Here is a 14,985-nt window from a genome sequence, read left to right as displayed (position 1 = left end):
TTAAGGCTAGCTCTCTACCACTTGAGCCATAGCGCCCCTTGTGGCTTTTTCTGTTTTATGTGGTACTGAGGAATCGAACCCAAGGCTTCATGCATGCTAGGCTTAGCATGCATGCTGCTAAGCCACATTCCCAGCTCCTGGATTGGTTTTGAAGACAGGGTCCCTCTATGTAGCCCACACTATCCTTAAACTGGTGATCCTCCTACCTAAGCCTCCCAAGTGCTGGGATTACAGGACTGTGTCCCCATGTCCAGCTTTGTGCTGGATTTCTTGGCATTTATATGTGTTTTTCCTAGAAGCAAACCCTCAGATGAGGACTAAGGTGCAAATGGTTTATTTGGGAGAGGATTTCTAAAAACCCCTAAAAGTGAGATGGGAATGGGAAGCAGCCTTTTTCTCTAGGTGACTCTGTGGGGAGCTGGAGCTCAGGCTCACTGAGGAACTCTGGGAGCCAAGAGAGAATGTACCCCTCAGATCCACCCATCTGGGGGACAGGAGGCCAGAGTGCTTAGTCACCAAATCTCACACAACCTGAGTTTAGGGTGCCACCCCTGAGTTGTTTCTAGCCTCCTCTTTCTAGAGGACAAGTGTAACCACATACAGGCAGGTGTTTGGAGCTTGTGCTCTGGGTGTGTAGGTGAGTGGGGTGTGTGCAGAGGGGTGGGGCGGCCACCCACGGGGTTGTGAAGGAGAGGTAAGTGAGGCAGACTCACTGGATGTGTCCCAGGACAGTTGAACGGCATGTGAACTATTTCTCACTGATTCCACTTCTCTCCTCTGCTCTGCACAGAACCAAGTCTGTTTCCTCCATGTCTGAGTTTGAAAGTTTGCTCGACTGTTCCCCTTACCTTGCTGGTGCAGATGCCCGGGGCAAGAAGCTACCCAACAGCCCTGCCTTTACCTTTGTGAGCACCAAGCCAGGAGATGCAGAGAAAGAAGCCAAGGAAAAGCCGGGACTCTTGCCACGGGACTGCAGCCGCCTGGGCTCCCTGGCCTGCCAGGACCCTGCAGGGAGGCAGATGCAACGCAGCTACACAGCTCCAGACAAGACGGGCATCCGGGTCTACTACAGCCCCCCAGTGGCCCGGCGCCTGGGTGTCCCTGTGGTCCATGACAAGGAAGGCAAGATCCTCATTGAGCCTGGCTTCCTCTTTACCACAGCCAAGCCCAAAGACTCGGCTGATGCTGATGGACTAGCCGAGAGCTCGTACGGACGGTGGTTGTGCAACTTCTCCCGGCAGCGCCTGGACGGGGGCTCTGCTGGGGGCAGCCCCTCAGCCACTGGGCCTGCCTTCCCCACGGCCCTGCATGACTTTGAAATGTCAGGCAACATGAGTGACGACATGAAGGAGATCACCAACTGTGTGCGGCAGGCCATGCGCTCAGGATCACTGGAGAGGAAAGTGAAGAGTACGTCCAGCCAGACGGTGGGCCTGGACAGCGTGGGCACGCAGACCATCCGCACAGTCAGTGTGGGGCTGCAGACAGACCCGCCCCGCAGCAGCCTCCATAGCAAGAGCTGGTCACCCCGCAGCTCCTCACTCATGTCCGTACGCAGCAAGCAGATCTCCTCCTCCCTGGACAAGGTGCACCCGCGCATCGAGCGGCCGTGCTGCTCACCCAAGTATGGCTCCCCAAAGCTGCAGAGGAGGTCCGTGTCTAAGCTGGACAGCACCAAGGACCGCAGCCTGTGGAACCTGCACCAGGGCAAGCAGAATGGCTCAGCCTGGGCCCGTTCCACCACCACTCGGGACAGCCCAGTGCTAAGGAACATTAACGATGGACTGTCCAGCCTCTTCAGTGTGGTGGAGCACTCAGGGAGCACCGAGTCTGTCTGGAAACTGGGCATGTCTGAGGCCCGGGCCAAGCCTGAGCCTCCCAAGTATGGCATCGTGCAGGAGTTCTTCCGGAATGTGTGCGGCCGTGCACCAAGCCCCACATCGGTAGCAGGAGAGGAGAACTCCAAGAAACCTGAACCTCTCTCTCCTGCCAGCTACCATCAGCCAGAGGGCGTGGCCAGGATCTTGAACAAGAAGACAGCCAAACCTGGCAGTGAGGATCTCAGAACCACCAACCCATCCCAGATGGGCAAGGATGGCGTCCCCCGTGATGGAGATGGCGTCTCAATCCTTCCTAATGAGGTAGGTGGGTGGGCTTTGCCCTTATCCTTCGAGGGGAGATTGGCTTATGAAGAGTAAGCTCTGGAACGATAGAGACCTAGCGGTCACATGGTCTGAGTGCTAGGAGACTATAGTGAGTATGGCTTGATCCACTGCCTTCCCAGCATGCAGCAGAGCTCTCCAGCCTGTGCCCTAGTCTGCTGCTCTCTTGCACCTGCTGATGTGTTATACTGGCAGGCTTGTTGAAAGCATTCTGGGTTTCCTTACTTTTCCATGCAAATTGTCTGCAGAGGGAAGATGGATGCTAGGAAAATTGGCAAAGGCTACAAACTAGAGACCTTCCTCTCCTAGAGAATGAAACTAAACACTAACCTGCTCGCACTTGGAACGCTCACATTGTCTAAGAAGCTTTGCTGTGCACTCGGTTCACATCACAACTCGCACTGAGTTTTAGTCAAGGGATGCATCTGAGTCCACATCCCAAAGGGGAAGGAAGTGTTTTGGAAGGATGATGGGGTGCATTACAGGATCTAGGACCAAGACCCAAAGACTTCAGTGGTTTCTCCCTGTTCTCTCTTTTCTCTAGAGCTTTGTTTTCTTCTGTGTTCTTTTCTTCCTCTCTTTCTTTCTGTTGCATTTCCACAAGTACCAGATAGGCTGTTCTAGCTCTGGTTTTATCACATCTTCCAGTTCAAGCACCTCAGGACATGAACTTAAAACTGCATCCTAGTTCCACATTTTTGGGAGAAATTCTGATTTGATCAGTTTGAGTAAGGTGTACCCCCTTGATCTCCTCCACTGAGGCTAACGGTGGTTCCTTGTGGTGTGCTATTGACTCAGCAAGGAGTGTAGTTTGAAGCACACAGAAGTGAGGACTGTGGGGAGGAACTGAGATCAACTTAGCCTGCTTCACTGCTACTAGATGTTTGGTTGGTTTCTAGTTTTTTGTGTTTTTTCGTTTGTTTGCTTGTTTGTTTTGTTTTCCCGATCCTGGGATTTGAATGCAGGGCCTGAGTGCTGCCCCCCTGTGCTGCTTCTTTTCTTATTTTTATTTTTTTTGGGGCCAGTCCTGGGGCTTGGACTCAGGACGTATTCAGGGCCACTGTCTCTGGCTTCTTTTTGCTCAAGGCTGGCACTCTACCACTTGAGCCACAGCACCACTTCTGGCTTTTTCTGTATATGTGGTGCTGAGGAATCGAACCCAGGGCTTCATGTATGAGAGGCAAGCACTCTACCGCTAGGCCATATTCCTAGGCCATATTCCCAGCCCTGTGCTTCTTTTGCTCAAGGCTTAGAGCTCTACCACTTGAGCCACAGAACCACTTCAGGCTTTTTCTGAGTAATCTATTGGAGATAAGTCTCATGGCCTTTCCTGCCAAGGCTGGCTTCAAACAGTGATCCTCAGATCATGAGCCACTGGCACCTAGTGGTTTCTAGTTTCTATTACAGATAATGCTATGGCAAATAGCTTGGTGAAAAACCTGTTTTTTCCAGCCAGTCCTGGGGCTTGAACTCAGGGCCTTGGCACTGTCCCTGAGCCTGTCTGTGCCCAATGCTACTGCTCTACCACTTGAGCCACAGTGCCACTTCCAGATTTTTCTGTTTATGTGGTACTGAGGAATTATACCCATAGCTTCATGCATGCTAGGCAAGCACTCTCCCACTAGGCCACATTCCCAGCCCTCAAAACCATTTTGTATACTTCAGATTATTTCATTAAGTTTGAGTTGCAGAAATGGGATTATGAGATAAAAGAACATAAATTTCCAAACACATTTGATAAACATTGCCAAATTGTCTTTTACAAAAGGTCATCCAGGTGGGGTCCTGGTGGTTTATGCCTATAACTCTTGAGGCCAGGATATGGGGATCATGGTTCTGATATGAGGATCATGGTTCTGAGCCAGCATGGGCAGAAAAGACTGAGAGAATCTTCTTTCCAGTTAACCAGCAAAAAGCCAGCACTGGACATGTGGCTCAAGTGATAGAGCACCAGTTGTGAGCAAAAAAGCTGAGCAAGAGCTCAGCAAGAGCTTGAGGCCCTGAGTACTAGCACTGGACTTTGTCCAGGCTAGGGATGATAGAGCATTTGCCTGTGTGCATAAGACACTGGGTTCCATCCCCAGCACTGCAAAAGTATGATGGGAAGAAGAGAGAGAAGGAGCAGGAGAAAGGAGAAACAGATTATGAAGGGGTCCGGGATTGTAAGGAATTGGCTCCTGCAATTGTGAAGGCTGTCAAGTTTTAAGGTCTGCAGGGAAGCTCTGTAATCTGGAGACTCATGAGAGCTGATGATTTAATTTTAGCCAGTCCAGAGGCTTGAGAAGTCTCATCCTAGTCCCCAAACCGACAAGAAGTGCTTGTGTTTCAGTTTCAGACTAGGAACGTGAACAAAAATCCAGTGTCCTGGCATGAAGAATTCATTTTTTTGTTCTATTCAGGCCTTCACCTGACTTAACCACTCACATAAGGAAAGCAATCTACTTCACTTCATCTGCTAGCTTCAGTGTTAATCTCATCCATTAGTATTCTCACAGAAGGGCATATGGGAATGTTCTCCCTAATGTCTGCACACTCAGGTGTGGTGGTTCATGACTCGAATCCCAGTTTTTTTAGCCAGTCAAGGAGAGTCCACCTCCAGGGAACCTGTGAGAAACGGGGCTCAAGTGGTACAGCTCCAGAACAAGCTGAGGGAGGCCCTGGGTTCAAGCCCTGGTACCAGGAACAAACATAAAAAATAAAATGAGTCAAGTCAAAATTTAGAAAAGTAAATATGTTGCACCAATGAAGATTGCTAGCTTGTTGAATGTTTGTGCCAAATGCTTGCTATGTAACTTGTCTAAAGCCACGCCATTTAAAAGGAGATCTAGGCAAACAGTGACAGAAAAGTATTCTTGTTTTGCTGTTACAGAATAAGATGTAAGGGATGAGGTCATTTGGGCAAATATATGTGTTTGCAGTATACTAAGTTTTATTTTTTTGTAGTATTGAAGTTTGAACTCTAGGCCTTGCATTTGTTAGGTAGGGTCTCTAACATTTGAACCATGCTCCCAGCTCTTTTTTTTTTTTGCTGTTGTTTGTTTTGCCAATCCTGGGGCTTGAACTCAGGGCCTGAGCACTATCCCTGGCTTCCTTTTGCTCAAGGATAGCACTCTACCACTTGAGCCACAGTGCCATTTCTAGCTTTTTTCTGTTTATGTGGTGCTGAGGAATGGAACCCAGGGCTTCATGCATGCTAGGCAAGCACTGTACCACTAAGCCACAATCCTAGCCCCTCTTTTTGTTTTTTAGTTTGTTTTTCAAATTGGGTCTTACCTTTTTACCCAGAACTGGCCTCAAACTGTAATCCTCCTGTCTCTTCTACCTGAGTAGCTGCAATTACAGGTATGAACCCCCTCACCTAGCTTGTTTTTTTTTTTTTTTTTTTTGAGATAGGGTCTCATTAACTTTGCTTGGGTGGCCTTAAACCATGATCTTCCTATCTCCCTGATAGTCAAGAATACAGTCATAACCCCTAGCCACTAGTTACTACCCCTACCCCTGAAAATTTATCTTTGATATGTGGGACCTTGGCCAAGGTTTTCTCTGAGTCTTCTAGACCATCATAGGGGGATTATCCATTACTGGCTTAATGAGAGAAAAATGACAGCCAGAGACTAAGTCCCGCTGTGGTCCCTGGGAACTGATGGTGTGCACAGCGGATACCCAGTTCCTTGCTGGCCTCCTGGGCATGGCAGTCAGTACTCCTGAGCTCCTCCTGATATCCTCCCTTTCTCCTCCTAGGATGCTGTTTGTGACTGTACTGCCCAGTCTCTCACCTCCTGCTTTGTCCGGCCATCCCGTTCAGCCATCCGCCACTCTCCTTCCAAGTGCAGGCTGCACCCGTCCGAGTCCGTTTGGGGTGTGGAGGAGAGGGCAGTCCCCCCCAGTGAGTGACAGAGCAACAGAGTTTCCCACTTCGAACAGCCTGGCCCCTGGAGATGCAGCGAGGGGTTGCCCCCTCCACTCCCTGTGCCCAGAGGACAGCAGCTACCCCGCTGCCAGAGGACATTCAAGGTAACCACAGGGTCTCCAGCCACCACTGGGCGGTGACTCTGCCTTCCAGTGGATGCCAGTGAACAGGAGAAAGAACAAGCCTATGGCCAAGACTGAACCTCGGAAGCCTTGCCAAGGTACTCCATCGAGGACACATCCTCGAGTCCTAAAAGAGACCTTTGTCTGGCTCACCCACCCCCATTTGTAGGAAGACCCCTGGAAGGGAGATACTTCTAGCTGTGCCTCAAGACAGAGGCACACAGATGTTCCCTGCCCGCCACACACCTCTTCTCTGGGAGGGAGACGTGGCTGGAAAGAGCAGGTCCAGCTTGGGGTTCCTGCTGGGCTGGGCATTGCCACCTCTCCCACGTGCTGCTTGGGCTGCTGGCATTTGGGGGAATGATAGGGCAGTAGCCAGGGCCAAGTAGACTTGGCATCCTGGAGCCCTGGATCTCCCTGGTCTTATCTATATGCAGCAGGAACTGGGAGGAAGTGCGGACTGCCTCCCTGCCTGTGTGACTTGGGGTGTCCAGCCTTCCCAGGAGATCCACCAGGAGAGAAATAAGTACAGCCCATCTCAAGACCTGGCACCCAGGGTAGTGCCCCTGTGCTACACCTTGCTTGTTCTCTGAGGCCTCTCCCTGACACCCAGGTGGGACACTATGTCCTCTCTGCATTGGTATCCTCCAGCTGGTGGAGGGAGAGCTCCTCCCTCCCAGAGACCCAGAGGCTCCCATGCCGGCAGCTTGGGCCAGGGAAAACTCCATGAGGTCAGTGTCCCAGGACACAGCCCAGGACTGGGGCTTGCAAATACATTTCTTGCCTAGGTCGTTTATTTGAACTTTTTGTACTCTTTAAGTATTTAAAGTGTTTTTTTTAATTTTTAATAATTTAATTTCCCCAAAGCCCCTAAGGTAATTTATTGGAGGTTAAAATATGTATTCATGCCCCTGGGACAATGTGGGGCTCCTAACACCACAGATAAGTATGAGGGTCCCCTGTGATGACAAAGCAGCTCAGGTCAAGCTCTTCATTTCAAGAGGACCCCTCACCAGAGTGGGAGCCCTGCAGTTTGCTTCCCCAACACCATGGGCCCTTGAGCCTCAGAGCACTGCCTTTTCCTTCATACCTGGTACCTCGCTGGCCCCTGAGGTCAGTGTGTAAATGCTCCAGACAGAGTGGTGAGCCAGACTGACGTGACCCCTCCCCCTCCCCCCCCCTCCCAGGATCTTTCCCCTCTCCTCAAACTCTTCCTTTTCTTAATGAGTCAAGCATGGAGGACTGCGGCTCTTATCAAGAGTACAAAGACCCCCTCCAAGTCTCCCAAGTGACGACTCGCAGGAAAACAGGATGAACTTTGAGAATGTTGTTTATTGCTGCTTTGCACACAGATCTGAGAGTGTCTACCAGCCTGCCTGCCAGCCTTTCACCAGCCTGTCTCCTTAGCCTTATGTCTCTCACGGCTCTGCTCCTAGCCCAGCTCTACTACCTGCCCTTCTCTCGTCCATGGGAGCCACCCATCCCATCTGAGAGACTGCAGCATGGCTCACCAGTCCAGTGAGGAAGGCCTCATGTGGCCTCTCCACCGGTGAACCCATCTTGGTTGTACACCCCCCCCCCCCACACACACACGTGCAGCACTCCTGTCACTGGCTTATGTACACAACTCTCCATCCGAAAGGCCAAGAGCCAACAGCATTGCTGCTTTGTCCCTAGGACTCAGGAGATGGCCCTGCACTCCGGTTTGTCACCCCTCATCCACCCTTTCAGGGTCATCTGGAACATTTACACAAAGCCTTTTGTCCCAGTTCCCTACAGGCAGCACATCAGGGTCGCGTCAGCCCCATCAGCTGCTTCCTAGTGACTTGTGTGGGAAGAGCCACGGGTCATTGGAGCCTTGGGCCAGTTCCACTACTCTTACCCAAGAGGTTAGAGGTCCCTCAAAGATTAACTTCAGGTGAGGGGATTTATACCAGGCCACAAGCCACCAGAGGCCTTCTGCCACCTCCCAGAGCTGCAGAGGGCCAGGGGGGCTGGGCTGTCAGCCTTGGGGAATAATCCCCATGAGACCTCAAGGCCTACGGGCCTCTCAGCCTTACCATCGTCTTCATCCGAGATCGTCGTGCGTTATTGTCACTGTCTCGGCGCCTGGCCCCAGTGGCCCCCAGGGTCTTGGTTTTCAGTGGAGTCCCTGTTTCTATTTCTTGTATGCACTATACAAGGCCACTGTCACCATTCCTAACAGAAGCCCCTAGGTGTGGGGCTGGATGGGGTTAACAATGTTACATGTAAATAATGATTCGGTTTAATTTTTAGGTTTTACTTGGTAACTGGTTGTGTTTTCTTTTGGGGGGGTGGGAGGGTTGGTTTGTAAAAACACTCTACTCTTCTGGAATGTAATTTCTAATTTCATTTATTTCTTCAAATGCCTTTGATGTCTCGATAACATTCCCAAAGCAGAAAACTGCCTGTCCTGGAGTGTGGAACCCCTCCACCCCCCACCTGGAGGCTGAGGTCCGAGGAAGAATGCTGCCCTTGATCCCTCTCTCCTTCCCTGCTCCCCTAGCTTTCTTCCTCCTGTTCTCCCCCTCTTTTTAACCAAAGCCCCAAGGAACTCTCATCCCTATCCCCTAACGATAACCTGGGGGCAACTTTACCTTCCTTAGGTTTGATTCCTTGGAACCAAATTAGAATCTCCTGGGGGCTATGATCACTTGTTTTGAATGAAAATCAGACCACTTGGATGCACAAGGCATCAACATCCTGTCCCTGGCCTTCCTTCCAGTACTTTCTGCAGCACAGGCTGTAGGACCTCCGGGAGGTCCTGCTCAAATGGGCCACACCCCTTGGCCTCTGCAGGGTGCTCGTCTACCAGGTGGCCTCCAGGCTGCGAAGTTGAGGGCATCAAACACCTGGCCCTCTTCCACATACATATTCACAGCTTTATCCCCTAGCCTCTTTTCCTCTTGTCCCAGCAACATTCAGGCCTTTCTTCCTTCTCATCCTTCCAGAATATTCCTACCCAAGTCTCCCACTGACTTCTTGTTCATAATGTAATGCCTCTAGATCCACATCCCTTCCAGAGCACTTCACTGTTTAGAAAACATACACCCCCCCCCCCACGTCTCTCAAACTTTGACAGGATAGGGCTTAGTGTATGTACTTTTCAGATGAGGAAACTGAGGCTCGAGTCTTGTCCCAGATATCATCAAGTTTTGATGAACACTTGGATCTTGGATTCCCCTGCCCTATTCTGTCCTGTTTGCTGTGCAAAACCACTGCACCCCTAGGGTATTGGACCACCCCCACCCACCCCACCCCCTCCAGAGTATGCCACTATCAAGACAAGCCGCTGGAATTGCTTGACCTGTGTATTCCAGAAGGTGGGCTTGGGACACCTGCATTAGATTCCAGGGAAGACCTGGTCAAATGCAGATTCCTAGGCCTTCATAGCTCTCTGGACCTAGGGTATGAGTTAGTTTAGGGGGCGCTCTGGGGCATCCTAAGCACCATAGCCCTGACCTTTAGGCCATTGTTCTTTCAACCAATCATCACAATGCCTCGTTCTTAAAGAGAGCCCTGAGCACTATGCTTGGTCTTAGGAAAACTAGTCTCCAATCAAACTCTCCATGTGTGTAATTACTCTGGGGATTTCAAAAAGCGTAGAGACAATTAACAGTCTTAGTCTTACATTTAATAAGATAACAAAAGTAGAAAGCCAAAAGGCAAGATGGCTCGGTTTCCAAATTTACCTAAGGTAATTTGATAGTCATGTAATTAAATTTCACTCTTGAGTTGCCCAGTTAGCCATGATGAAAGGAGTAACGCCTCAGGATCTTATAACTTTCAATCCTGGGAGGCAAGCGTGTCTGCCCTGGGGAGCAGATCTTCCACTTCTAATGTATGACACATGTCTTTCTTCAGAGGCCAGGGAGCCCAGTGACGTTTTCACAAGTCCACCTGTCATGCAAGGTGGTTTGTCAAGTGACTTCACAAAAGTAAACTGCTATCCACTTGAATGACCTTGGCCAACTCTTGTGGCTAGCCCATGCCTCAGTATCCCCACATATAAATGGGGACAACATCCTACCTCATGTGGCTGTGGTGAGGCCTGAATACCATCTCATACCTGCACAATAAGATTGGAGAAGTGTAAGGTTCTTGTACAAATGTTAGGTGATCTGCCCATCTTCATCGTCCCCAGCGAGCCTCTCAGCATCATGGCCTGAGCACAACACCAACCTCACTGGGTCCTAATAACTAAAAAGGAGATGGAAAAAAAATCCACACTAGCCAGATTAGTTTAAATTGAAGCAAAAATCTCTACTGTAACCATTTCAAATGTGTTGCTTTATTATTGTTTTTGTTTGCCCCTCCCTCTTGCTGCGAGTCAAACCTATACCACCTTACATGCTAGGCAAATGTTCACCAGTGTGCTATATCCTGGCCCTTAAATGGCTTCAAAATCCATTCACAGTGTTATATGACCATCACCAGTTATTCTCAGAACTTTTAATCATCCCAAACTGAAACTCTGTACCCCTTAAACAATGAGTCCCATTCCCCTTGCCTCCCTTCCTGCATTGGATAACCTCTGTTCTGCTTTCTTCCTCCGTGGATTGCCTAGTCTGCACCTCATTCATTGTGTCTATCGCCCCCCCCACACACACATGTTTTAGATGAAGAATCAGGCTCAGAGAAGGGAGTGACTCAGCTGTGGTTGAACAGCAAACCAGAGGCCAAGCCAGACCCTAGGGCCCCTCACTCCTAGCAGGTTCTTCACCCCATGGTGAGCGATCATGTCCTGCTTTTTTGTGGGCTACATCTGTTGTCGCCCTGTCCCCACTCCATGCTCTCGTTCATCTTCTAAAACTTCCTCTTCACCTTAGCTGGTTCTAGCCAGCAGATAGTGTGACCCACAGCCAGGTTTTCTCCTCTGGGCCCCCAAGCCTCCCATGGTGCCCTCCCCAGCACCGCTTCCTTCTGTGGGTTTGTTTCGAATCTCAGCACTGCCTTCCCAAGCTCGCACTCCTGTTCCATCAGGAAAGTGCCCAGTCTGTCCTCTCCCAAACTTAGGTTTTCTCTCAGATCTGATTGTATCCTGGTTTCTGTGTTTCTTTTGTATTTTCTCACACCAAAGGGGACCCCTGTTCTCCATGCATCAGGCAGCACCGGTCCTGCCAGTCCTCCTTACTGAGTTCACTTTGTCCTAGTTACTTCCCCATCAGTTCCACCTGGAGCCACTCTGTTGTCTCTGTCCACAGCCTCCCAGCCGCTGCCCCAGCACCTTCTACTGGAGGAGGAGTGTGTGGTGAACATGAACTTTGCCTCTCTTCTTTGAATGACCTGTGCCCTGCCCAGCCATGCACAGCCTGGTATCAAGCAGGCGCAGCTTGGCTTAACTTCTCTCCACTCTGGTCTTCCATCTACTTGCTGTCCATCCTTTCTCTTCTCCCTTGTGCTTCATCATCTACAGAACAGTTCATCCTGTCAGAACCTGTAGCTCATCCTCCCAACTCAAGTTTGCAGAATCCATACACCTAATGGACATGATGCTCTAGTTCCTGTGTGGAGCTCTACTTCCTATCTTATCCACACCTAACCCCATCCTCCCAGGATCTTCCTCTTCCTTTCTCCTATGTCATCAGTTCTGCTTCCTTCCACCTACCTGCCCTCCACCACCTGACCCCAAGGGAAGGAGTCTTAGTGTACTCTTGGAAGGATGTAGGCAGCTATGGCTTGTTACCTTGTCACACTCCATTCTGAAGCCACCTGAACCACGCTCATGGAGAGAGAACTCAGCTAGCAGTCTGTGGGCCAATCTCTTGGGCCCTCCAGCAGTTTTATGATCTTTGGCTAAGCACCAGGAGCCCCAACCTCATCCCCAAGCACCTTTCATATCTTGGGGGTCCTGCAGTCCCCTCCTTTCTCCACTGGGCCCCAGCATTCAGTTTCCTCTCAGCTCTGCCATTGATCTCTGTGCCTTAGTTCACTTCTCCGCACATGGGGGGGGGGGGCTCATTCCCGTAACACCATTCCCAGAAGCTCTCTGGACCCTTTGGTGCCTCTAAGTCTGAGCTGTGTCAACTGTAATCTTGCACAGGTACACCAGGTCCTGGGGGGCACCATTCCAGACCAGTGGTTCTCAAACTGTGTTCCAACAAAACTTACAGAATGCAGATTTTAGGCCAACCTGTGGATCCACTGGATTAAAAGTGCCAGAGCAGGGCCCATCAAGGTGATCTGAAAGAGCCTCCAGGTCATTCTGTTATACACAAGTTTGCCAACTACCAACCTAGTAGACAGTGCAGCCTAGAGAGGGCCTGGGGCTGGCCCTAGATGGGCCCCTTGTCAAGACTCCTGAACTTGGACCCCTTCCCCATACAAAACCTGACAGAACTAACCCTGTGGTGTCTCCTTTTCCCAAAAGCCGGAGGACTATGAGATTTGCCCTATCCTGCCTCTGGCTCACTTTTCCCACTTAACTGGGTAGATGGTGTCAGCAGACCAGGATGGGACTCCCAGGGACAATGGAGGCAAAGAACCTGTTTATCCCTGGGCAACCTCACCACACCTAGGAATGAAATAGGAAAGAAACCTAATTCCACAAGAAGAGAATCCCAAGTCCCCTGCTTGTTGTCCTCCTTCTCTTCCTCCTCCTTCTTGTTCTCCTTTTTCTCTTCCTCTTCTTCTTCCCAATCCCAGGGAGACCTTGTGGACAGTGCCAAAAATAGCTCTAACCCCAGCAACTGGAGAAGAGAACCAGGAGCTATCTTTCCTTAGCATTCTGCTCACTCCCATACTGTGCCAAGTCCCCTTCCTGCTCAGCAGGGTTTCCTGGTAAGGGCCCTGGGGCATCCCTCAGGAGGGAAGGGACCAAGGGCATCCTTGGGCCAACTGTCCACCTCTTCTTCTACTGTTCTCATTTCTGTCTTCAGAAGGCTCCTTCCCAGGAATTGGGTGCTAGGAGGACCACAGTCCAATCTACCAGCTCTTCCCTGCCCTGTGTCTTATTTCAGACATGAGTAAAGCTGTACAGTGTAAACTTATAAAGTGTTTTTAATGGTTGTAGATTGGAAATAAAGTATGTCATATGAACAGTGGTCATTGGCTTTGACTCTCTTGAGTTCTCTCATGGGGATCCACCCCAGCCGATTTGAGACCAGACTCCACCTCACCTGCAAGTTGCCTGGGAAGAGGAGAAACAGGACCACATGGCTGGCAGAAATCGTGGGAAGGACCACCAGCGGGTTCTGGCTGCTGACGGCTGGCAACTCAGTGTCTCCCATGAAGTGTGTATGGTCACCAAGAAACAAATGGCAGAATATTCAAAAGTAAAAATAAATAAAACCGGGCACGGTGTATTTATCTGTAGTCCCAGCATACATGAAACTGATATAGGGGAATCATACATTGGAGGTCTAGGCTACATAGAGAGATGCTGTCTTAAAAGAAAAAAAAATACCTAAAGAAGAGGAGGAAAGGAAAGCAGAAGAACTAAAACTAAGTTTATGTCAGTTCAGTCGCTATGGGCCAAGAATTCAGGAGCTGGGTTGTTTGCACTTTTGTGGGGGAGGGAAGAAGAATCAATTTGGGGCTTCATGTATATTAGAAAAATGTTATAGCACTGAACTACACTCCTGCCTATGCTGCAGTTATTTGAATACCTGATGAGGGCTGGAAGATCCGTTTGCAAGGTGGCATATTCATGGACTGGGCAAGTCTGTGCTGGCTTTGGCAAGGTGCCTCAGTTCCTCAGTATGTGAACCTCCCCATAGAGCTGCCCATGTGTCCTTACAATATGGCAGATAGCTTCCCAATGAGCAAATGATCTATGAGAAAGTAGAGCAGGAAATCATGTCTTTTATGGTTAAGCCTTAAAAGCGACACATTCATTTCTATACTATCTTACTAGTTAAACAAACCTGCATTTCTTTTTCAATGTAGAAGGGAAGTGCACAGGCACAAAAACACTAGGAAACAGAAGTCATTAAGGGCCTGCCACGTGTCACTTTTCTAGATCTCTTAAACAGGCCTGTGCTAGGCATTGAGGAAACAATGGATGTGCCTGGAAAATAGGATATCAAAGATCAAAAAAAGGGATAGGGATCAGAAAAGGGTTAGGTTGAGGTACTGACCATCTGAGAGGGATGGTAGCAGACTGTAGCAAAAGATGGGTGAGGTGGTTCCAGAAAAAGAAAAATACATCTTGGTCTAAAGAGAGCAGAGCATGGCAGAACTGGAAGAATGAAAGAAGTCTGCTATCAGCAGAACGGACTGATGAAAGAAGGCTGGGTGGGATCACACTGACTTGTGAGGGAAGAGCTTTCCTGTCCTGACAGGAGGGAGCCATGGGAGAGAACTCAAAGCAGGGAGGGAACATGGTCACAGGTTTACTGGGTCTGGATTTTATGAAGAGATATCCTTAGCATGCCCCCTGGGGTAGCCAGCCCTAGCTGGCAGCATTGAGTTCTCTTCTTGGCACTTTCCCAAGTAAAGTGCTGAAGAATGGGACAAGGAACAGAGTACCTCTGAGCCTCAGGAAATTATATTTATGGAACCAAGAACAAATCTCTGCTTTCAGACTGCTGCTGAAGCCAGAAGGCTGGACTGGTAGGGTGGAAATTTCAGGGAGGCACCTTTCTGCTTTTTTCCAGAAAACTTTTCCAGCCGGAGCTGCCATGCAAGAAAGGCAGGCTAAATTAGGGCCATTGAGGCATGAGAACCACAAGCCAAGAGCTAAGAATAAACACTATTAATAGGGAATTTAAAGTCTCTCACTTCCCCCCTCCCCCAATTAGGCCACAGCAGCTGCCCATGCTCTCAACAT

General features: G+C 49.8%; 1 protein-coding gene across 1 annotated transcript in view; it reads left to right on the top strand.

Annotated features, from left to right (window-relative positions):
- The window catches only part of Soga1 (suppressor of glucose, autophagy associated 1), a 73,385-nt gene extending 60,125 nt beyond the window's left edge, over positions 1-13,260 (top strand). Inside the window, 2 exon segments of the mRNA XM_048349122.1 lie at positions 791-2,141; positions 5,904-13,260. Of these exon segments, the coding sequence (XP_048205079.1) occupies positions 791-2,141; positions 5,904-6,056 (1,504 nt within the window). The 3' untranslated portion in view covers positions 6,057-13,260.
- Positions 13,261-14,985: the final 1,725 nt, after the last annotated feature.

This window comes from Perognathus longimembris, chromosome 6 (assembly GCF_023159225.1).
Source record: "Perognathus longimembris pacificus isolate PPM17 chromosome 6, ASM2315922v1, whole genome shotgun sequence".
Taxonomy (NCBI): domain Eukaryota; kingdom Metazoa; phylum Chordata; class Mammalia; order Rodentia; family Heteromyidae; genus Perognathus; species Perognathus longimembris.
Note: the sequence above shows the minus strand (reverse complement) of the source record. Positions and strands in the feature narration are given on the sequence as shown.